Source organism: Artemia franciscana, chromosome 10 (genome assembly GCF_032884065.1).
Source record: "Artemia franciscana chromosome 10, ASM3288406v1, whole genome shotgun sequence".
NCBI lineage: Eukaryota > Metazoa > Arthropoda > Branchiopoda > Anostraca > Artemiidae > Artemia > Artemia franciscana.
This window is the reverse complement of record NC_088872.1, coordinates 16,553,713-16,578,192: the sequence shown is the minus strand read 5'-3', so window position 1 is coordinate 16,578,192 and position 24,480 is coordinate 16,553,713. Positions and strand designations below refer to the sequence as shown.

Genomic DNA, 24,480 nt, shown 5'->3' with positions numbered 1-24,480 from the left:
AATTTATTTGAGTGTGTGGTGTATAAAACACAAGTGGCGGAATTTTTCATTGAGAGAGAGCCGGATTTTCTGATATTATTTAAAAACAATCAGAAATTAGATTAAAAAAAAAACAAGTTCTTTTCAACTGAAAGTAAAGAGCAACATCAAAACTTAAAACAAAAAGAAATTATTAAGTATATAAAAGAGGTTGCTCCCTCCTCAAGACCTCGCTCTTTACGTTAAAGTTTTTTTTAGATTTTTAAAACAGAGCTTATTGTTCTAATTAAACTGACCTTGTGTTTCAGGATTCGTCGTTAAAGAATTAGTACTAAAAGTCAAAACTTTAGCATAAGAACAAGGTCTTGTGGAAGGGGAAAATCCTTTCATATACAGGTAGTTAATAATTTCTGTTCGTTTTAAGTTTTTATGTTTCTCCTTACCTTAAGTTGAAAAACTTGTTTTTTTCAATTTAATTTCTGATCGTTTTTAAATATTACCGACAAATCCAGCTATCTCCATAAAAAATTCTGGTACTTGCGTATTATACGCCCCTCACTCAAGTTTACGAGGTGTAAAACTAGAGGACAAACCAGTTTCTTTGTTAGTTTCTTCGTTACTTTAGAAATAAATTCGGGCTATAGGCTATATTTGCACATTAGGGGGGGGGGAGTGAAGTGTAGTGGGTCTGCACACAAAATATGTTAGGTACAATTATTCTGCACATTATTAACTAAGACTTGTTTTCTTACTTCAAACTGTCAAAATATTTTGCCCCCTCCCCTTATGTGCAAATATGTAGCCCAAACTGTATATTTTTCATCTATTCTGTCACTTCTCTTTGTCTTATCTCAAGTTAAGCCGAAAGAAACAAACGAAGAAACCGATTTGCTGTCGAGTTTTACACAGTGTGAACTTGAGTGAGTGGCGTATAACACACAAGTACTAAAATTCTTTCCCCCTACGGAAAAAAACTCAAATAAAATTTTCAAATTTGGAAAGCCATATTTTCCGCGGGGGGGATATTTTCCGCAGGGGTGAGTTTCCACGGGGTTCCGGGAGGGAGGAGGGTATTTTCTGGAGAAGGGGGCTTTATCCTTCAGGAGTATTTTCCAGGGGCGCCAGGGGGAACGCCAGCCACCGTTTTAGTCTTTCAATGAATGGATTTACTTATTTATTACACTTCTAAATATTTAACAATGAATTTAACATTATCTACTTCCCTAAATTAAAAATTTAATTACATCAATGTTTCATTTATTATATTTTAATCATTATTTAACGTTTTATTTAGTCATTTAATTGCTATCTAATTGAAGTATATTATATATCTTGGTTCATAATATTTGTTATATTAAATACTTGTTATATCATGTCTTATATTATATCTCATGCTAAATTATATTTACAATTTGATGTTTTACTGTGAATTTCCCAATTAGCTATTCTGCCCCCCTACTTTTCGTGTAATATAGAGGGCAATCAGCGATGCCAGCGGCGTAAAGTCAAAGGGAGTCACGTTACAAAACAGGCCATTTTACAGAAAATTAGAATGGCAGAAAAAATAGTTTCAGCATGTTGACTATATTTAAGGAGCAGCTGTTTGTGAAATGAAATTTAACCTTAGGCATAGTCTCTCTTGTCCTTCAGTGGCACATATGGTTATGGTCCCCTTTTCGTTACTGATGATGAGTATCAGGTCGTTGGCTGTTTCTTATAAAGCAATGGTGTCTTGAAAGAAATGTATGTTGTTTTGGCTAACCAATTACCGATTAATTTGGATGATTACATTCATTTCCTCACCATTATCATTTTTATAATTTACTTTACAGTAAACAAAATACGTCAAACAAGATTGTAATGTCAAAAGCATCATGTCCCAGTTATTTTTTTTAAAGAGGGGGGGGTGAGAATCCTATGCTTTTGTAAAAAATAGAACCGTCTATATGTCTATGTGTGATTCAAATACGGTAGGAGCAAGTGATTGCATCAATTGAAAGAACTTGCTGATTTTGAGGGGTTGGTTACAAATTTAAGTTTAATAATAATACAAAAGAAGTCAAATACCGCCTTTTGAAATAATTCTACATTCCTTCCCCATCGATAATAGTGCTGAAATTGACTACTTGAACTCATTTCATCATCAGACAGCCCCCCCTCCTCCAAGCACAAACACAGAAATATGTGGAGCTCACCCTATATTTTTGACTGAATTGATGCTATGTACAACCGCGCTGCTAAGAAAATGTTAAAGGCCGATTCCGTCAATTAAAAAGAAAAAAGAAATACACAAGACAAATCTAAGGTTATGAAATCACAAGAAAAGGGAACGGACCCTGAATAACGACAGCTTAAGGTTTTTATATCGGCATATATGGGAGACGTATATCAGCGTATACCAGGTTAACACGTTTCATGGTTATTCAAAAGTATAAACCCTCAGTATAGCTATATTAGACCAGTGCGCTTGTGCACTGTCAATGCGCATGCGCATGTATGACGGATGTTAAAGACAGAACCAGTAGTCCCAAATTCAAACCAGAAGGATCGTGAACCGGTCTTTTTATTGGATGACAGTAATCAGATGACAAATCTTACAAATAATCTGGACCGTATTCCAATGACGGAAAATTTTTAATAGGAGAAGTGGTATTTTACGTCTTTAGTCAAGGCATCATTGAAAGCCAATGAAAATCACTCTTTCTTAAATAAAATCACAGTTGCACGCTACTGTCGGTTTAAATTTGAGAAAGATGGTCTGGATTTTGGGACAGATGGTTTATAATTGACACAGATCACCAAAATAGCAATACTTGAGGCTATTTAAAATATGACTGGTGAATCACGGTCACGTTCACCACCCAGCATATTTTGAACAAAAGCTAAAATTCCGGCTTCAATGCCAACAAAAGATTTGGGCTATTTGCAAATAAGTAAGATTATTTAGTTCCTTTTCCTTTTGGCTGTCTAGAAGTTACTTGTTTGTAAATTTATTCCATTAGGGAGATACTGAACTAAACATTTTCCTTATCTTTTGTTTTCGTTAGCTAATTTTTTAGGTTTTGTCTTCATTTTTTTTTAAGTCGCTAGTTATTTACCTTGTTTTTCTTGTAGTTTTATATCGGTACTTTAAAACTGCTGGCCATTTTTCTTTTTTCCAATCGAATGTATCTGCACTTCACCGCTCTATTATCGGCCTTATCCTTCTTTCTTAGACACGTCTTATTTGGCATAATATTACCAGTCCTTCATTTACTACAGCTATTTTTAGGCTAGAGAAACACCATAGCCAACTTGGCGTTAATTAAATATGCATCTGATAATTGGTATTCTAGCAAGCTGTTAGTCACTAATTACTTTCTGTCATTCAACTAAACCAGCAACAGTTTTCTGAGTAAATTTATATCTGAATTCTGATAAAGGCTATCTTAATGGTTGTGAGCAAGTGACACCAACTGAACATTTTGAAACAAATAACACAGACATTCTCAACTGGGAATTTCTACATTTGATTAAGTGTTTATTAGGGGTTAGTTCCAAACATTACAACATCAACTACTACTTAGAATAAAAAGCCCATTACCGGAAAGCCTGGGTAGCCTCGGGTGCCATGTAATCCCTGGAATTAAATCATTAGTACAGCATTTTAAAAATGATATGTCATTTTTATAACACAGTTTAACAATAAATAGGCAACTTAACTAGGTTTCATTTTACCTCAACACCGAACCAGACCCACTTAACTCAGCACACTGTCAATAAAACTTACGTTTTGATTATAATCAATATTAAGACGGGATAAATAATAAGTATAATTAAATGCAGTAGCCATAGCAAGCATTCCGAATCAAGTGGGTTTCAATTTTTTTTTAGATGGGGTGTCCATCGGTGGGAAAGGTTATTTTAACAACACTACAACTTACTTTATTTTTCAAATTTCATTGTGGTCCCTAAGCCCCCCCACTGACCATCCAAACAGACTCACATTCCAGATGGCATTCAGGTTCGTGCCCCTTTCCCTGCCTGGGGCGGATTCAGGGGTCAGGGGACCCTAGGCCCTCCAATATTTTTTCTGGCACCCTCATTCCTTTTCTTCTTTTTTAAATAAACTTGTCAAGTTGGTCAATTATGGCACCCTTTTTACATTGCCCCCTCCCAATATTTTGCTCTAGATCCGCCTTTGTTCCCTGGAATATCACGATTTTCCAAATGATTTACGTCTTTTGAGATCCCTACCGCCTGAAATATATTCCTACGTAGAACTCTGCCCCAAAAACTACCCAATGCCATAGCCAACCTACTGGCTAGGCCAATGATTTAGTCCTAATAAGAGTAGGGGTGTAGCTGAAATGTTCAGATTGATCCTAGAATATATGACATATTAGACAGGAAAATAATTTTTCAATAGTTCGAGTTACTCCTCCTAAATAAGTTGGACCCCACTCAATGAAATCCTGGCTGTGTTATTTCAATCAGCATAATGTAAGACTCACCACTGGTAACTTATACTGAGAAATAGCCGTTGTGTAGGCAATGTTCTTATAACACCATTTTGGGGGAAAAATGGGAAAAAATAGATTACATTGAGTGTATCCCAATTATGTTTACACAGTGAATTCTAACGAAAACTTTTCAGATTTCTTTTTCCTCTTTTTTAGAATTGACCTGGTAATAAACAGAGAAGAGAGAGTTCCCTTGTCAACACTGACCGTACTCTTAAGGCCGTTCAATACCATAAAGGATCACCCTGCCTCGTCCATTATAAACTTTTTTTTTAGTTTGTGTGGCCAAGCTATTTAGAATTATCTGGGCGGTCTTGCCATGACTTGTATAGCTTTGATAAGAGATCCAAATAAACTAATAAACGACAGAAAACTGGAAGATGATTCCTGCTTTCCTGGGAATGTTAGAAGAAAATCCAATAACCTTTCCCGTTTTGTACCGGATATAAAGATATTCAGGTTTAATTAAAATTACATCAGTAGGAGGCGTGAATTTTGTTTTTTGATTGATGTTGACTTTTCTTTCTAAAGTTAAGGAAAGGACAGTCCCTAAGAATATCCTAGTATACCTGTTGGTTTTCTTTCTTAAGGTTTTTGAATTGTTGGAATATCTTGTTAAAATACCTACAAATATGGGGGGGTTCGGCCCCTCGTCAATACCTCCCTTTTTCCACTAAAGCTTAAATTTTGACCCAATTCCTTAAGAATGACCCTGAATCACAAAGGCAGTAGTATAAGTAGTTGAAGTTAATAAAATTACTTTAGTTTAAAGAGCGAGGTATTAGGAGGAGGTGAACCCCTCATATGCATAAAAATTTCTGTTCGTTTTAAGTTTTAATGCTGCTCCTTACTTTCAGTTGAAGAATTTTTTCATATTTATTTTTTCATTGCTCTTTAAAAAAATGCTTAAAAATCCTAGGCCACCTTCATGGAAATTCTCTTCCCCCATGAAAAATTCCTCCATGGAAAGTGCTCCCCCGCACAACCCCTTCCCCTCAATCCCTCCCCCCAACCAAAAAAATCCTCCTGAAAGTGTCTGTTCACTTCCTAATAACCATTACTATGTGTAAACACTGGTCAAACTTTGTGACTTGCAGCCCCCCCCCACGGGGACTGTGGGGGAGTAAGTCGTCTCCAAAGACATAGCTTTTAGATTTTTTGACTATGCTGAATAAAATGACTATCTCAGAATTTTGATCCGGTGACTTTGGGAAAAAAAGGAGCGTGAGAGGGAGCCTAGGTGCCCTCCAATTTTTTGGTCACTTAAAAAGGACACTATAACTTTTAATTTCCTTTAGAATGAGCACTCTCACGGCATTCTAGGACCACTGGGTCGATCGATCACCCCTGGGAAAAAAAACAAAAAAACCAAAAATAAATAAACACGCATCCGTGATCTGTCTTGTGGCAAAAAATACCAAATCCCATATTTTTGTAGATAGGAGCTTGAGATTTCTACTGTAGGGTTCTCTAATACGCTGAACCTGATGGCGTGATTTTTGTTAAGATTCTATGACTTTTAAGGGGTGTTTCCCCCTATTTTCTAAAACAATGCAAATTTTCTCAGGCTCGTAACTTTTGATGAGTAAGACTAAACTTGATGAAACTTAAATATTTAAAATCAGTATTAAAATTCGATTCTTTTGATGTAACTATTGGTATCAAAATTCCGATGTTTAGAGTTTCGATTACCACTGAGCCGGGTCGCTCCTTACTACAGTTCGTTACAACGAACTGTTTGATTCGTTACAACGAACTATTTGATATTTGATTATTGAAGCTAGTCTGATTTCTAACAGTAATATGTACTAAGCTTGAAACTTTTGGTTTTCTTTTGTAAGGTTTTTGAATTGTTGTAATTCCTTGTCAAAATAGAGAACCATCATTTGTAGTAACTGCAAAATTTCGTTTTTTGGGCCTTCCTACTGACATAATATAACTGGTTGCGTTCAAAAATGTTTTCTTTTTTAAGGTTTTTGAATTGTTGGAATATCTTGTTAAAATATACGAATATTTTTGCAACTACCAGTTTTTTTGCTCTTTAAGCAATTTAATATCTTTTCATACTGTATCTTTTCAAAGATATTTGATTATTGAAGCTAGTTTGATCTTTAACAGCAACATTTACTAAGCTTGCAACTTTTTGTTTTCTTTTGTAAGGTTTTTGAATTGTTGTATTTCCTTGTCTAAGTAGAGAATCACCATTTGTAATAATTGAAATTTTTTTTTTGCCTTCCTACTGACATTATATAACTGATTGCGTTCAAACCTGTAAGCTTAATTACGAGGCGAGTTGATTTTATCAAACAAAAAACAAACTAATTTAAAAATCTTTTGGTATTTTTCTAGTTTGAATTCAAACATTAAAATTATTGCTCAAGCACCGTAAATATTTTTGTGGTTTATTTAATATCTTTAGCGATTTTGAAAATAACTTCAAAATTTTTGCAACTTTTTTTCATGTCTTAAAAAGACATTACTTTGACTTATAAGAAAAGAAAATCGGTAATGAAGTTTTTTTCCAAAATTTTGGTTTTCTTTTATAAGGCTTTTGAATTGTTGTAATCCCTTGTTAAAATATTTACAAATATTTTTGCAATTACCCTTTTTTGCTCTTTACGCAATTTAATGTCTTTCTATACTGTGTCTATTCAAAGGTATTTGATTAGTACAGCAAGTCCAATTGCAGCATTTACCAGTTTTTGCTGTTTAAGCAATTTATGTTTTTTTTTTGCCTGTGCATTTTTTTTTCAAAGATAATCATAAAAATTGACCTTTTTCAACCGTCATAAGAAAACAGTGTCATTTTATTCAAATGAAAACATTAATCCTAGTAACCAGAGTGCTACTTTCTACCATTTTGTACTGCAGAGTAATAAACATAGCTCAAACTGGGCCAAAACGTGACCAAAACAAAAACTAATAGCTAGTCATCCGTCATAAGGTATCAAAAAGTCTCCAAAATCTACCAGCTTCCAAGAGCACAATTTTCACATGCTGTTTCATGCAGCTCTTAAGTACATGACTGTATAATCTTTACTTTACTCATTATTCGGCCGTCCTGGCCGAGTGGGTTGGTGCGCTGGATTCGGGATCCTTTGTCTGAGAGAACGCGGGTTCGAATCCCAGTGTACCCAATTCTTCAGTTTGGGACGGGGGTCAGTGAAGTGACTCTGTAAGCTTAGCCAGAGTCGACCCAGCTCTAAATGGGTACCTGGAGAAATCTGGGGAAGGTAAACAGGAAGGGTGTGCGAAAGCACAGGATGGCTGGCCCCCAACCCCCTATTGCACTTCCTGGCTGAAGGGCCAAGAAACGGAGATCAGCACCGCCGGTACGGACTGTAAAGTCTAATTCCGTATCCTTTACCTTTTTACCATTACTTTACTCATTATAAAATACAAATAAATAAATAAAACGGAAAGAAACTTCAACTAATTTTGTTCCTTGAATGTAAAAACAAATATAAAAGCTAGGAACAAGCAATATTAACTCTAATACTGTATAATACTGTATAATACTCTAAATACTGTATAAGGATACTGCATCTGCCTATCAACTGCCTAAAAGTCCCCATGTTGCTTTTTGTAAAAATATTTATCTTGCGCAATGTAACAAAATCATGTTAGAGTGATTAAATATAGTCGACTGGTAATTACCAGTCCACATATCAGTCTTAGAGCATTGTCATGGAAAAATCAAAGTTCAAAATAAAGAGCAGAGGCAATATATGTTTTGCTCTAGTTTCTATATTTAACTTTACTGACTGTCTTCTGTATGTTAGAACACAAATTTTCAGATGAAAATATATTTATTTAATGTTTAAGGTAAAAACTGTGGTTTTGCGCTCTGAATTTTATACAAGATTTTGCTATAATCACGTTCCCATGGCCGTTAGCGAAGGAGCGTTTAATGCGATAGTATTCTTTTAGGTAGTTTCATATAGGATGTGGAAACAAGCCCATAAGAATTCTGTAAGTCTTAAAACTTTTCTTTCTTTTTAGTGGCTATATAATTTCACACAGAAGAACCACTTAGATGGAATCTGGCTAAAACTTATTTTTATTCGCTTAAATTTTACATAGGAAGTTCTAAGCTAATCAAGGTTTAAAAATACAGTGTCATCTGTTTTTACAGAAATAAAGAACAATTTGATTGGCTTTCAACGATACATCAGTGATGTAAACCAACAAAATTTAAGAATTTTCTATATTCTTATTGGAAATTAATCTTTCTTTTTCTCTTCCAAGATTATTTTGGTTGACTATAAATGTTTTTCTACAAACATTATGTGCAGACCTCTGGTTTCTGGCTTCTGGCTTCAATAACAACTCTGGCTTCTGGAACATGAGTTGTTATTTCATCCTTATATCAACATTTACTAGCGACTAGCTTAAAACACCGAGCTAAAGACTAAGTGAAGTGCGCTGTTGTTTTAAACAGTTTTTGGCAACAAATTGTGAGTAAGAAGCGATTTGCCACAATAGTAACCGAAACTGTACAAGTCGGAATTATAATAACAATAGATACATCAAAAGAATCGCTCCTAACGCTAAGTGATCCTACCTCACTGTTTACGCTAGAGTTTGATTTGTTGTTCCGATTCCTTAAAAACCACTCCTGAAACACAAGGGCTATTTAACTAGAATAAGAAGTTCTTTTAAAGTGTTAAAAAACTTCAGCTTGAAGAGGGAGAGAATGATGAAGGGGCAGCCTCCCTCATAGGCGGAATAATTTGTGTTCGTTTCAAGAGATTTAATGTTGCTCCTTACTTTCAGTTTAAAAAAACATGTGGATACCTTAAACACCATTTTAGGAGCTTCAATGCCGTCTGACTGCATTAAAGGCAAAGGGCCCATTAGCAAATTTTCCGAGGGGAGTACTTTTCATTGAAACATATCGAGAATTTGTGATTTGATTATGAAACTTGATTGAAAAGACAATGGAATTGCGTCGGCGAAGTTTTCATTCAAAGCGGGTTGCATTACATAAAATTCGAAGAGCTTTTAAATTGATCAAATGACAATTTTTGTTAGGTGATTTTTGGCCTTTTCCTAGGTATACTAGAACGTGTTTAGGGACATCCCTTTCCTGATTTTTAAAATGAAAATTCTGCTCTGTTTAATCGAACAAAAATTACTCTTCCTAAAAGTTACAATATTTTTCTAAGATTTCAGGGAAGTTAGATCCTGGCTTTTAGTTACCTACCGTAAATATGGATCACTTATCCAACCTCTACAAGTTACCGTAAGACCGTCAAATCAATTCTAAATAGTTTGGCCACACAAAGTAAAAAAAAAGTTTAGAATGGCAGAGATAAGCTGATCCTTTGTGGTATCGAATCTCTTACTTTTCTAGAAGAAAAGGTTAAGTGGCTTTTCACCATTGATTTGTCAGCGTAGTCAACGAAATGGCTTCAAATGATCTTTATGCTATGATCGACGTTTTAATGATTACACAATGACGCATGAGAACAAAGTTTAATTCTGGGCTAAAGGGCACAAAGTAACTTTGTATCCAAATCAAACTGATTTTGTATCTAAATTAAACTGAAAATCAGTACATGTATGATATCGCGCTGACCACTGAAGTTGTTCATCCATTGACGCACTGTAAACCGGTTTCTTTCGCCAGTTTCTTTCAGCTTAGCGACAAAGCAAGACAAAAACAAAGCGACAAAATAGATGGGAAAAATATAATTTGGGATATACATTTGCATATAAGGAGGATGGGGTAACGTAATTGGACAGTATGAAGTCAGAAAAAGATTCTTACTTCATAATATGTATAATAACGGCAGCTAGCACACTGTGCATGCAGACTCGCTATACTTTAACCCCCCCCCCCCTAATGTGCAAATATATAACCCAAATTTGTTACTAAAGTAATAAATTTTTATCATATTTTGGTAGTTTTCATTAGGATTAACCTAACTTCACTTATTGAGTGGTAGGCGCTATATCACACAAGTATCAAAGAATCTGTAAACTAAAATTATAACCCATCCAACACAATAGTGCGTCATCAAAATCAACTTTGTAATGAAAAGCATCTCGATACCGTCATGATTACTACCACATACTGCGTAAAACGATATTGAAAAAGATGGACTCCTAGATAGAAATCAACTTGCATACTATGTCACTTTTAGATAAAAAGAAATATATCATTGTCATATCTAATAGGGCTATCATTTTCTCGCTTGATTGGAGCCAAACATCCTCAAACTGATAATAATAAGATTCGCCACAGGGTTTTGGGACAATCTCGCCATAACGCTCATTCACTTTCAATATTATAAAATGACCCTAAGCGTTAGCAGAAACTACGACAAACAATAAACTTAAACATAAACTCATAAAACTTTTTGTAAATTTACCTGACAGACGGGACAAAAATTTTTTTTGATGCATACTCCCCTAATCAATTCTATTACTTGTCTTCCTGCTTTTGGTTTTCGATGTACCTTTTGTGTACTAAACTCTTTTCCAAGTTTTTTTCTTCATTGTTGCGAGGGGTTCGACCAGTTTTATGGAAATTCAGAAAAATTGCTGAATATGATATATTCTGCAGTTTTCTACCACAGGAATCATTACGCGCTAGAACCCGTGTATTATAATACTGGTACCCAGCCTTCTTGAAGCCATCCCTTTATTTGTGCCCTTAGTTAACCCAGCTTTATGGGGCTTAAAAATTCTTAAATATTTGGGCGTTAACAAATCTATCGATGAACCTATACAGTGTTTGCCGAAATTCCCATTCAAATTTTGGATACAATTTAGCTATAGTCCATTTTATTTTGTTTGATTGGTGACTCTGGTGGGTGGATACAGTCCAAAGGAAGCCCAAAGGTTAAAGAAAATATACATTAACATCTAGTTCCGATAGAATCAATAAGTGGAAAGGACCAAATATAAAGTAAGTAGTTCATACATATTGTCAAGGCTATATCCAGGGGAGTTAGAGGGTTTGGACCCCCCCCCCCATTTTTGTCCGACTCTTGAAAACGTAACAAAAATGATTATAAAGAAATTTTTTATGCGTTTTGTATTTTTACCCCCTCCCCCAAAAAATCTTTTGGTAACCCCTACACCCTTCGAAACAATTTCTGGATAAGGCTCTGAAACAAATTTATGCGTACGTGCCTGACCCTGTATATTGTAATAGTTGAAAAAAACCTTTGGTCTATTAACGTGTATTTTCTTTCTTATCAAACAGTTCGTGGTAACGAACTGTAGTAAGGAGCCGGCGAGCCTGAGAAAATTTGCATTATTTAACAAAATAGGGGGAAACACCCCCTAAAAGTCGTAGAACCTTAACGAAAATGACACCATCAGATTCAGCGTATCAGAGAACCCTATTGTAGAATAGGGTTCTATTCAAGCTCCTATCTACAAAAATGTGGAATTTCGTATTTTTTGCCAGAAGACAAATCACGGGTGCGTGTTTATTTGTTTGTTTTTTTTTCCCAGGGGTCATCGTATCGACCAAGTGGTCCTAGAATGTTCCAAGAGGGCTAATTCTAACGGAAATGAAAAGTTCTAGTGCCCTTTTTAAGTGACCAAAAATATTGGAGGGCATCTAGGCCCCCTCCCACGCTCATTTTTTTCCCAAAGTCAACGGATCAAAATTTTGAAATAGCCATTTTGTTCAGCATAGTCGAAAACCATAATAACTATGTCTTTGGGGATGACTTACTCCCACAATCCCTGAGGGAGGGGCTGCAAATTACAAACTTTGACCAGTGTTTACATATAGTAATGGTTATTGGGAAGTGTACAGACGTTTTCAGGGGATTTTATTTTGTTTGGGGTGGGGCTGAGGGGAGGGGGCTATGTTGGAGGATCTTTCCTTGGAGGAATCTGTCATGGGGGAAGAAAAATTCAATGAAAAGGGCGCAGGATTTTCTAGCATTACTTTAAGAAAACAATAAAAAATAAACATGAAAACGTTTTTTCAAATGAAAGGAAGGAGAAGCATTGAAACTTAAAACGAACAGAGATTATTACGCATATGAGGGGTTCTAAAAATACTTTAGCATAAAGAGCGAGGTATTTAGGAGGAGATAAATACCTCGCTCTTTATGCTAAAGTATTTTTAGTAATTTCAACTATTTATTCTATGGCCTTTCTGATTCAGGGGTCATTCTTAAAGAATTGGGACAAAACTTACGATTTAGTGTAAAGAGCGAGGTATTAACGAGGGTACAAACCCCCTCGTATACATAATAAAAATATAAGATTATGAAAGTTTGTTACGTAAGTTAATTCTTAAGTTACGTATATTTTTTACTAATAAATCGTTAAAAATTAAGAGTTCTAGTTGCCTTTTTAAGTAACGGAAAAATTGGAGGGCAACTAGACCTCCTTCTCCACCCCTTATTTCTCAAAATCATCTGATCAAAACTAAGAGAAAGCCATTTAGCCAAAAAAAGAATTAATAATACAAATTTCATTTTAATAATTTATGTGCGGAGAGCCAAAACCAAACATGCATAAATTCAAAAACGTTCAGAAATTAAATAAAAAAAACTAATTTCTTTAGCTGAAAGTAAGGAGCGACATTAAACCTTAAAACGAACAGAAATTACTCCGTATATGAAATGTGTTGTCCCTCCGCAATCCCTCGCTCTTTACGCTAAAGTTTGACCATTTGCCACAATTCTACTTTTTAAAACAATTAAAAACTTTAGCGCAAAGAGCGAGGGATTGTGGAGGGGACAACCCATTTCATATACGGAGTATCTGTTCGTTTTAAGTTTTAATGTCGCTCCTTACTTTCAGCTAAAAAAATTAGTTTTTTTTTTTTATTTAATAATGTATAGGTTCTGCCCATCAAATCAAAAAAATGTAGAAGGGGAAGGATTTTCTTACATTCTTTTTATGAAGATCTAAAACATGGTATTTTTTAAAATCCAAAGTGTGGTTATGCCCTTGTCTGCCCAAGATGAAGCTAATAGATTTGACCCTGTATCATAGTAATATAATCATTCTGTTATGGCCAGGATCTATAAAGCATCTCAGGATAAAAATAAGCTATAAATCACGTACGTACACACGGATTTAAAAAAATAAAATAAAAAATTAGACGGATCAGTTGGAAAATTTAGGAAAAATCGTAAAAAAAATACACACACACAAAAAAGAAATGTGAGATTTGTGTGACTTCTGCTTAAATATTTCTTAGGGTCGATCTAACTGGCCATTTATGTCCGTATTTTTGATCCTCCCTCTGAAAAAAACCTGTATGAGTGTTTGATGACGGATTCCTCTAGGGCAATGAGGATATCAAGTATTAGGTGGAGAAAGATGTACAAAAAGTGATAATTTTTCAAATAGAGGAAAGAAATATTCGCTATATACTCTTTCGAATCTATAGGCCCAGGATAGATTTCCGTAGCATCGACTTTAGAGAACAATTTCCACTTATTTTCGTCGTGGTTACTTGACAAAAAATAAATAAAAAAAACAAATTTATTTTAACTGAAAGTAAGGAGCAACATTAAAACTTAAAACGAACAGAAATTACTCCGGATCTAAAAGGGGCTTTTCCTCCTCAATGCCCTGCTCTTTACGCTAAAGTTTGGCTCTTTCTCTTAACTCTACTTTTTAAAACAGTAAAAAACTTTAGCGTAAAGAGCGGGGCATTGAGGAGGAAAAGCCCTTTCATATACGGAGTAATTTCTGTTCGTTTTAAGTTTTAATATCGCTCCTTACTTTCAGTTAATTTTTTTTTTATTTTATTTCTGAACATTTTAGAATTAATGCATGTTTTGATTTTGGCTCTCCGCACAGAAATAATAAAAAAAAATTACATTAATTTTTTTTGGTTAAATGGCTTTCTCATAGTTTTAATCGGAAGATTTTGAGAAAAAAAGGAGCGGGAGAGGAGGCCTAGTTGCCCTCCAATTTTTTGATTACTTAAAAAAACAAATAGAACTTTTAATTTTTTACAAACGTTTTCATTAGTAAAAAATACACGTAACTTACGAATTAACTTACGTAACGAACTTCTATATTCGTATGTTTTTATTACGTATATGAGGGGGTTCACCCCCTCGTCAATACCTCACTCTTTACACTAAAACTTAGATTTTGTCCCAATTCCTTAAGAATGACCCCTGAATCACAAAGGCCGTAGAATAAATAGTAGAAATTACTAAAAATACTTTAGCGTAAAGAGCGAGGTATTAGGAAGAGGTGGACCCCTCATATGCGTAATAATTCCTGTTCGTTTTAAGTTTTAATGCTGCTCCTTAATTTCAGTTGAAAAAACTTTTCATATTTATTTTTTCATTTTTTTAAACAATGCTAGTAAATCCTGCGCTCCCTTCATTGTTATTCTCTTCCCCCATGACAAATTCCTCCATGAAAAAATCTTCCCACGTGACCCCCCCCTCCCCCTCAACTTTTCTCCTCCCCCCCAAACCAGAAAAATCCCCCTGAAGTCGTCTGTACAGTTCCCAATAGCCATTAGTATATGTAAACAACGGCCAAAGTTTCTAACTTGTAGCCCCTCCCACGGGGACTGTGGGGAAGCAAGTCGTCCCCAAAGACATAGTTATTAGGTTTTTAGACTATGGTGAATAAAATGGCTATCTCAGAATTTTGGTCCGGTGACTTTGGGGAAACAATGAACATGGGAGGAGGCCTAGGTGCCCTCCAATTTTTTTGTTACTTAAAAAAGGCACTAGGACTCTTAATTTCCGTTAGAATGAGCCCTCTCGGGACATTCTAGGACCACTGAGTCGATACGATCACCCCTGGGAAAAAAAAAATTAAATAAACACGCATCCGTGATCTGTCTTGTGGCAAAAAATGCGAAATTCCACATTTTTATAGATATGAGCTTGAAATTTCTACAATAGGATTCTCTGATACGCTGAATTTGATGGAGTGATTTTCGTTAATATTGTATTACTTTTAGGGGGTGTTCCCCCTATTTTCTAAAATCAGCTAATTTTTTTTTAGGCTCGTAACTTTTTATGGGTAAGACCAAACTTGATGAAACTTATATATGTAAAATCAGCATTAAAATGCAATTTTTTTTATGTAACTATTGGCATAAAAAATTCCGTTTTTTAGAGTTTCGATTACTATTGAGCCGGGTTGCTCCTTACTACTACTGTTCGTTACCACGAACTGTTTGATTAAATCAATTATGGTATCAGTAAATTTTTACTAATCTTGAGTGTATCTCGCCAAGACAAAAAGGTATACATTTGGAAATAGTTTTTTTTTTATATCCCCTCTTTCCTGGGAGACGTATTGGCAAAAACCAAACAACAACAAAGGAATAAAAAGTATAAATTGAGGTACTCTTACCGGAAAACCAGCTCTTCCGTGAGGTCCAGGAGGGCCCTACAAGAATAAAAAAAACTCATATGATAAAAGAAGTGTAATTCTCTGGAATGTGTTACAATATCCTACTGATTTCCTTTGTTTTCGCTTGAGTAAACAGAATCTTTCTTTTTATTTGTTTATCGTACTCCAACATAAGGCCGCTCCGCAGGAAACGGAAAACATGCCATTAGCTGAGTTGTTGAAATGAACAAAGAAAGTTGCTGAAGCAACTGAATGAATTTAATCGTACGGAAGGAAAAGATCAACAAGATATAATAGATTGTTTGAAAGTGGAAATGAAATCTAAGTGCTCTAAAATACTTGAGCTTCAAATTCCGACTATATGCATTGGGGCGATCTCTCTTAAAGATTAAATGAAGGAATGAATAAAACATGTTACCAAACACAAACAATTCGTGGCAGTGGCGTCATTGAGGAATGGGGAGGGCAAGGGGATAGTTTCCCCCCAATAATTTGAGAAAAACTATAATTTATTGAGCAGTTTTAAAACTGTTACTCGTTTTAAGTGTAAAGTTCGTTCTTTACTTTGAGCATATAATTTTTTTTATTTAATCCGTGCTCGTTTTACAACATAAGGGAAAAAAAAAAGAAAAACAGTGGTCCGTTACACTTCACAATATGTTCCACATTAATATTTTTCTAAATATTAAAATTTTTAATATTGAAACCTTATGAAACCTTATCATCAAGTAAAAATGTGAGCCTCGTTAATTGGAAAATGTTTTATGTTTCTTGTTTCACCACATTTGCTCAAATCAATTATTTTCCCTCATATTTAAGGTGTGTTTACTTCCTAAAATCCATAAGATAAAATTAGATTCTCTTGTTTTAAAAATGTTCAAAAGTGGAAATGAATGCACCCTCTACATCTGGAAACCGGACAGAAACAGAATCATTAAAAAAAAATCAATGCTTTTTATAATGATATTCGTGCCATAACTTGATAGGTCAAATCAGTTGTAGTTTGGACATGGAATTTAGTAGTTTTTTTAGGGGATCTAGTCCAGGACTCATTTAATTGTTTTAATTTTTATTTCCGGTACTGATATAAAACTACGATTCTCTTAATTGTCATTTAAATGCCTAATAAGCGCTGGTAAAGTCCTACTCCTTACGTTTCGGATTCACATGCTAACCCAAAAATGTAGGACTGCTTCTATGTACAATACTATTATATGCTGACTTCTCGCTATTTTCGCTTGTCAAAATATTTCTTTTAACCAGCTCCAAAAAAAAATAATTGGGATAAATGTGGTAAGAATTATGACTAATAATTATGACTAATGTGCTAAGATTATAATTATGACTAATGTGTCCACACACTTTATAAACTAATAAACTAAACTTTATAACTATATTATACTTAATATTATATTTATAACTATATAAACTTTATAAACTAAGAATAAGGATTAGTCGCATTTTACACAACGCCAGCGCTACTTGTGGGATAATTTTTTTTATTAATTTTCGACCTGTTTTTCATTTTCGACCAGATTCTCAAATTCGACCTGTTTTTCATTTTTGACCTGTTTCTGCATCAGCATACTCTACAAAATGTCCGTTGAGAATAGAATAAACTGAACTTAAACAAAATATGTATATTTTTCTCACAATTTAGAAATTTTGTGTGCACATATAAACGGTGCCAATCCATTCTCTGTTTCATTATTATTAATTGCAGCACTACGAGACCGAGCTTTGCTCATGAAGAGAATTAAAGACATAAAAACGATGCTCAGTGTAACCCCTTCCACCAAAAATGTACATCCCCACACCCTTATTTAAACAAGAAAACTTTTCCGTAACTTTTATAAAGTTCGTTTTCTTTTTTACAAAAATACAAAGGGGAAGGTAATTTTTAAACTCTATGAGTCAATTTTCCCTTCCAATTGGCATCTCTGGCACTTTTTGGTTAATTTAAGGTTTCTGCGGAAATGATTCCAAGCATTATTTAGATTTTCTGGATATGTTTTGTCAAACAATTCCCAACGGATAAGTTATTAATTCTAACCTTAACATTTTCGTATATTTTCAAGTTTGAAATACGGTCGCTATTTAAATGTGGGAAATATGTCACTAAATAATGTTACACAATCAGTGGTAATACTCTGACTTATCCTATATCTTTACTTAGACAGCGCTATTGCGCTGCCTATGATTTTTGTTTTGGCTTCATTTGGCCCGTTGACATCAATACTATTTATTAATATACATCGGTGAACCCACAAACAAATCAATTTAATAAATATCATAAATAATATCTCAATATGTCGTGTATATTAAAAGTTTAGTACAACAAATTAAATCTTATAGAGTCATAATTCATTCAAAATTACGAGCAAATGAATAGCGTGATACTCAGGGCTTTCAGAATAGAGCTCGGTTCAGTTATGAGATTGACTATCCTGTGCTGAGCCTGGGAGTTGGGGAAAAGGGATGGGGGGTATTTACTGCAGCATTAGTTGTGACTCTGGCTGAAAAGAGTCGAGCGTGCACGACATTCACCTTCGCCCACCCGAAAGCTTGTTTACACTATACTAATGTCATCTGTAGCAGCTCATTGCTGACAGTTTAGTAAAAGCAGAGCACCAGCACTTATATTTGTGACTGTTTAGTGAGTTTTTATTGTTTATAATGTATTATGTAATGTTTTTAAATTCACGAAGTAGCGTGATTGTTAAAAAAATGCTTTCTTTCACTAACGCTTGGATAAAACCTACTTCAACAGTACCCACTCTCGCCCCCCTGAAATACTGTAGCTACGCCCATGGTTCGTAATAAAGAGCTGCCAGCTCGAGCGACAAGGCTCAATAGTGACCAAAACTCTAAGAAACAGAGTCTCGATAACAATGAATACATCAAAAGAATCCGATTTTGATGTTTATTCAAAATGTATCAAATTTATCAAGTTTAATATTACCCATCAAAAGTTACGAGCCTGAGAAAATTGGTCCAATTTTTGAATCAAAGGACAACACCCGCAAAACATCAAGTGATCTTAATGAAAATCATATCTTTTAACATATTAGAAAACTCTACTGTAGAGATTCTAAGCTAATATATACAAAAATGAAAAATTTTTCTTTTTTTTGTTAGAAGCAAGATTACGGATTTATGTTTTTTTGTTTGCTTGTTTTTTTTTTCCAGTGGTGATCGTAACGAACCAGTCATCCTAGAAGAGCAGGAGAGGGCTTATTTTATTACAAAATCAAAAGTTTTAGTGTCCCTTTAAAGTGATTAAAAACATTGGAGGGTAACAGGCCCCCTCCCGTGCCCCTTTTCCATGAATTCGTGCAATCGAAATTTCGACATAGCCATGTTCAACATAGTCGAAGGATCTAATAACTATATCTTTGAGGATGACTTGATGTACTGCAGCCCTGGGGGAATGACTGCAAGCTATGAACTTTGCCCATTGCTTACATATAGTATTGGTTATTAGGAAGTGTACAGATATTTTTGGGTGGGGGCGAGTTCTGGTGGTAGGGGGGATTACGTTGTAGTGTATTTCACTGGAGGAATTTTTCGTTGGGTAAGGGAATTTTCCATGGAGGGAGAGCTGGATTTCCCGGCATTATTTAAAAACCGATCAGAAATTCAATTAAAAACAAGTTTTTTTCAACTGAAACTAAGGGGCAATATTAAAAATTAAACGAATATAGATTTTTACGTGTATGAGGGGGGTTACCCCTTCTAATCACCTCATTCCTTACGCTAAAGTTCTTTAGAACTTAAAAAAGCCTATTATTCTAACTAAACGGCCCTTGTATTTCAGGAGTCATTCTTAAATAATTAGAACAAAAGTCAAACGTTAGCGTAAATACTGAGGAGGGGGCTATCCCCCTCTTATGCGTACTAATTTCTGTTCGTTTCAAATTTTAATGTTACTTTTTACTTTCAGTTGAAAAAGCTTTTTTTTTTCATTTAATCTTTCAAAGCTGAGTGTGATCAGTCCCAATTTATAATGTTTTTTTCAGGTTTTAGTGTAAAATAAAAACGTGTTACAACAAAAAAATGGTTTATTTTAGCTATTTGGTGATTTTTTTTTTTACCAAACGCCGGAAATCATAACTTCTGGACGCATTAAGGTCAGGCGATAGGTTTGTTAATAACAAGAGCAGTAATAAATCTTTTTGTTGACTTATCTTTGTTTTATAAATTTAGTGAAGTGTGTATCTGAACGATACATGCAATGAAAAAAAAGAAAAAAAAGGGGAAAAACTACACACCAGTAAAAAACAAAGAAGCAACATTTAGCACTGGAATGACAGTAGTGACGAGCCTAAAGTTGTTACTGACAAAGAAAAATAGAATCATTGAAACAATCTGTCCAAAAATTACTAAATTAGGACAAAAATCACAGACACTGGTAATATAATGAAGGGTTTTCTTTGCTTTTCTAAGGAGGGGAGGGGGATAGTGAGTTCTGGGCCCCCTTCTGTGGGGACCCATGTTTGCTAGTGATTTCCCCTCTTTACATTTGGAACTATTACTTTTGTATATTTTTTCTTTTATAAAGACGAAAGACTTGTACTTCGTTGAAGTGTTGTTTTTTAATGGAGGTGTAGCCCAAGTTGATTAATTATGCCATTTTGGCGTGTGCCAAGTTTGCTCTTTGGCATTTAAAAGTTACTACTGCTACTATCACTAAAGGATGGGAAACTGTCCGGTGATCGTTGGCAGATACCCAATTTCGATTAGCTTTAGAAATTATTATAGACGTTTTTGGGTTTGAGGAACCAGTAATATTGACATAATATTAACGAATGGCAGCATAACATTAAACTTTCAAAATTTTGGAGCAAGTTCAACAGGACAAGGACTAAAACAAACACAAAAATTATTGTAATTAGATTTGTGTTACCTTAAGCCAAAGAGAAAATACTTTCCAATAATTTTTTGGAATTATGATAATATTAATACAGTTGTTAAGATTTCCCAAAAGGGCCTAATTCAGTGGCCTATGGTAGAGATTGGCGATGCGAAGAAATCAGTGAGTTTAATATCATTTTGTGAAGTTTGTGGAAGCAGAGAGGTAACAGTAGAAGCGATTCATGAAGATATAAGAGGGGGCATAAATTTGAAAATGTTTTATTGAAAAACTGATAAAACACATTTTTAAAATTAAGAAAAACCCCAAAATGTTTTTTTTGGAATAGTTGGGGACGGAGGTAGAGCCCCCTGCCCCCCAATTGACACCACTGTCTTCTAGTTTCTTAGCAAAGATTTCTCAGGTAGTTGGATTCCAACATCCTAGAGCATTGTCAGAGTCAATCATTTGAAGGGCCAAGGAAAAACGTTTACTTGAAAGTAGTGACGCTATAATGACGTTTGACGATGCCTATAGGGAGTATACTATAGGAGTTCCTAATTCCTCAAGATATTATTACGCACACCTGATTGTTACGCAATAGGAGATGCTTCTTTACCCATACAAATGTTTTCTTTAAGCCACTAGTATTGATTATGTACACCTTTTATGCAAAATTCTATACTTTTAGCGAAACATTTGACCTATTTCAATATCTTTTCTTTTTTAATTTTATATTTCCTTATTGTTTAAAAAGGAAATTGAACTTCAAACATTTTCTTGTATGAGCCTCCTCTTATTTCCAGTGATTTTGTAACCGTCCTCATCATTTAAACTTTTTCTGACATTGGAATATCCCGATCGATAATTTCTTATTAGAACAGTGGGAACATACCATTTCGTTATTATATCGTGAAGCTTCATAGCATGTCACGCCAGCTTGCTACTCTGTGACCGGCCCGTGGTACCCTCTGATACCCCTAATCATTCTTAAAGCATTTTCAAACATTTTCTTGATAAAAACAATGTTTCAACTCTATTGGTTTGTGGAATCGTTGATTTGCATATTTTCTTAAATTTCAAGCATCAACAAATTTCACACCAAAACTTCTGGCTGGCTCGTGCCCGATTCCACCGGATCCACTTCCAGTTGTGACCGCTCCGGTCCTGGTTCCGATTCCAGCTCAGGTTTTGTTAGTTCAGGATCCCAACTTCTTTCCGATTCCACATTTGCGATTCCAACAATTCCGCTCTGAGTTCCACTGGATACAAGATTTTTATGCGGTAGCCCCCGAGGTAGTCTATGGCTGGTCGTCGACACTAGCTAGTTTATGGTACATTTTCGAACAGAATTATTTGTACACTGGGAAGATAAAAACTTACAGTGAAGATTATACATTTCAAGAAAATGTGTGAACATGATGAAGTTATCGTAGCATTGAGTTTTACAAAGACAAATATTTGAACTATGAAACAAGCATTAGTGAGGATCTTATTGGAATTGTTTGCGTCCGTTGTCATGACATAAAGGTGTTAAATCCCTGTGGAATACCTAGAAAATTCATCATAGGTGATGGCGGATATTTGAAAGTGACATCTCCAGATAATGGCACGCAAAGAGAATGTGAACCTAAGACTCTTAGTTGATGACGAAGGCCATCTTCTTGCTAGTACTTGTGGTAACACGTTATTCATTGATAAATCCTATCACCGTCTGTCTGGTATAAGCATACAAAAGAAAGATCAAGAAGACAAGCCTACTCCAGCACCACTGTCATACACCATATATTATCTATTTGACGGAACTAAAATCTATATAAAATAATGTCGTAATAGACAATGAAACCGCAAGTAAAACAAAAAGGGCTTTGACAAACAATATCACCAAGGAATGTAAGGATGGATTGATGAAAAACGATGCACCGACAAACGTTACTTGTACTATCAAAACTTCGCCAACAAATACAGTCAATGAACCCAATAATACCGGTGACGAAATGTATGGCAAGGTTGTTAAGAGTTATGTATGACCTAAAACTTGGATTAAGTACCATGCCAAGAGAGAATATAATCAAGTATCTTACGGATTGGATTCAAAGCATTCATTTTTTTTATGATGATATTCTGCATGTCAATATCTCAATAAAAATATTTCATTACATTGCTTTGTTATGTTTCCATTATTATTAGGGTACGCTAACAGCTCCAACATTTAGAATGTTTATCCGAAAGTTGGAGATGTAAGATAAGGAGGCACTACTACCGGGCTCAGAGGGAATCTGCTAGAGTCTGAGATGAGTTAACAGAGTTTTCACCGAAGTCTGAGAGAGATTGGCAGGATTTTTTCAAAAGTCCACACGCAGAGACAGGCAAATAGACGCCTAAACCAACGCACAGAGAGAGAGAGAGAGAGAGAGAGAGAGAGAGAGAGAGAGAGAGAGAGAGAGAGAGAGAGAGAGAGAGAGAGAGAGAGGGAGAGGGGAGGGAGAGAGTGTAGAATGCGCTAAGCGTACCAGTTGCGACAAGATGGCAGCAGAATGCTGGGGGAAGCTCAAAGTAGGTGGTACCTGGAGGACTGGAAGCTTGGCTGCAAGTACCCGGAGTGTGGCAGTTTGAGTGCATGTATCCGGAAATAGTCACAGATTGGCTGCAGGTGGTATTTTTACTGGAAAGTTGATTTAGGTAGTCATATCAATGTCTTTGATGATGGCACTTTATTGGTCATATTGATTCGTCTAATTTCATTTTCTGCTTCTGTGCGTTTGGCCGTGGGTTTGCCCGTCACTGTGTCTGTATTTTTCTATTTGTGTGTCTGACTCTGTGTATTTGCGTGTTTTTGCGTGTGTCTCCCTCTCTTTGCTTGTCTGTCTGACTGTGTGTTTGCCTGTCTCTTTTTTCTGTCTTAGTGTGTTTTGTGTGTATTTGCATCTCCCTCTGTGCCTGTGTCTCTGAATTTGTGTGTTTGCATCTGTGTATTTTGTCTCTGTGTTATTCTTTGTGTGTTCACGTTTCTGACTCTGTATGTTTGTGTTTTTTTGTGTCTCTCTATGCCTTTTTGTCTATGTGTGTTTGTGTATTTTTGTCTCTGTATGTGTGTTCGTGGTCTTACTCTGTGTTTTCTCTCTGTGTGCGTGTCTGTGTGTGTGTGTGTGTATTTTTTCTCATCTCTTTGTGTCTGTATGTCTCAATCTGTGTTTTTGTACGTGTTTTTGTCTTTGTGTGTGTCTTTATGTGTTCCTGTGTCTGAGTCTGTGTGTTTGTAAGTGTATTTCTCTCTCTCTCTCCCTCTCTCTCTCTCTTTATGTATCTGTGTCTGTCTCCGTGTGTTTGTTTGTGTTTTTGTTTCTGTTTCTGTCTATTTGTGTCTGATTCTGTGTGTTTGTGTAAGTTTTTGTCTCTCTCTTTCTCTCTCTGTGCCTGTGTGTCTTGCTCTGTGTTTGAGTGTATGTTTTTCTCCGTGATTGTGGGTTCTTTTGTTTTTGTATCTCTCTCTGTGCCTTTTTGTCTGCCTCTGTGTCTGTTGGCAGGCCTGTATGTTTGACTCTGTGTGCTTGTGAGTGTGTTTTCTCTCTCTCTCTCTCTCCTCTCTCTCTCTCTCTCTCTCTCTCTCTCTCTTCTTCTCTCTTTCTGCCTGTGTGTCTGAGCGTCTTTTAGCCTGTCTCTGTGTCTTCTTGCATGCCTTTGCGTTTAACTTTGTATGTTTGTGTGTTTTTTTGTCTCTCTGTGCCTGTGTGTCTGTATGGTTGCCTGTCTCTGTGTGCCTGTGCGTCTAACATTGTGACCTTGTGTGTGTGTGTGTTTTTGTCTCTCCGTGCATGTGTGTCT

General features: G+C 35.4%; 1 protein-coding gene across 16 annotated transcripts in view; it reads right to left on the bottom strand.

The window, feature by feature from the left end:
* LOC136031843 (collagen alpha chain CG42342-like) overlaps positions 1–24,480 on the bottom strand; it is a 199,011-nt gene that overhangs the window by 105,613 nt on the left and 68,918 nt on the right. For 10 of the 16 annotated variants that reach the window (XM_065711681.1, XM_065711682.1, XM_065711687.1 and 7 more), the window contains exons 3-4: positions 15,804–15,839; positions 3,563–3,598 (exon numbers count right to left, since the gene is read on the bottom strand). The exons of 2 other annotated variants lie outside the window; for them this stretch is intronic. In XM_065711681.1, coding sequence (XP_065567753.1) covers positions 3,563–3,598; positions 15,804–15,839 — 72 coding nt within the window. The remainder of the gene's footprint in view (positions 1–3,562; positions 3,599–15,803; positions 15,840–24,480) is intronic. 4 more of the 16 variants (XM_065711694.1, XM_065711690.1, XM_065711696.1 and 1 more) reach the window with 1 other exon arrangement.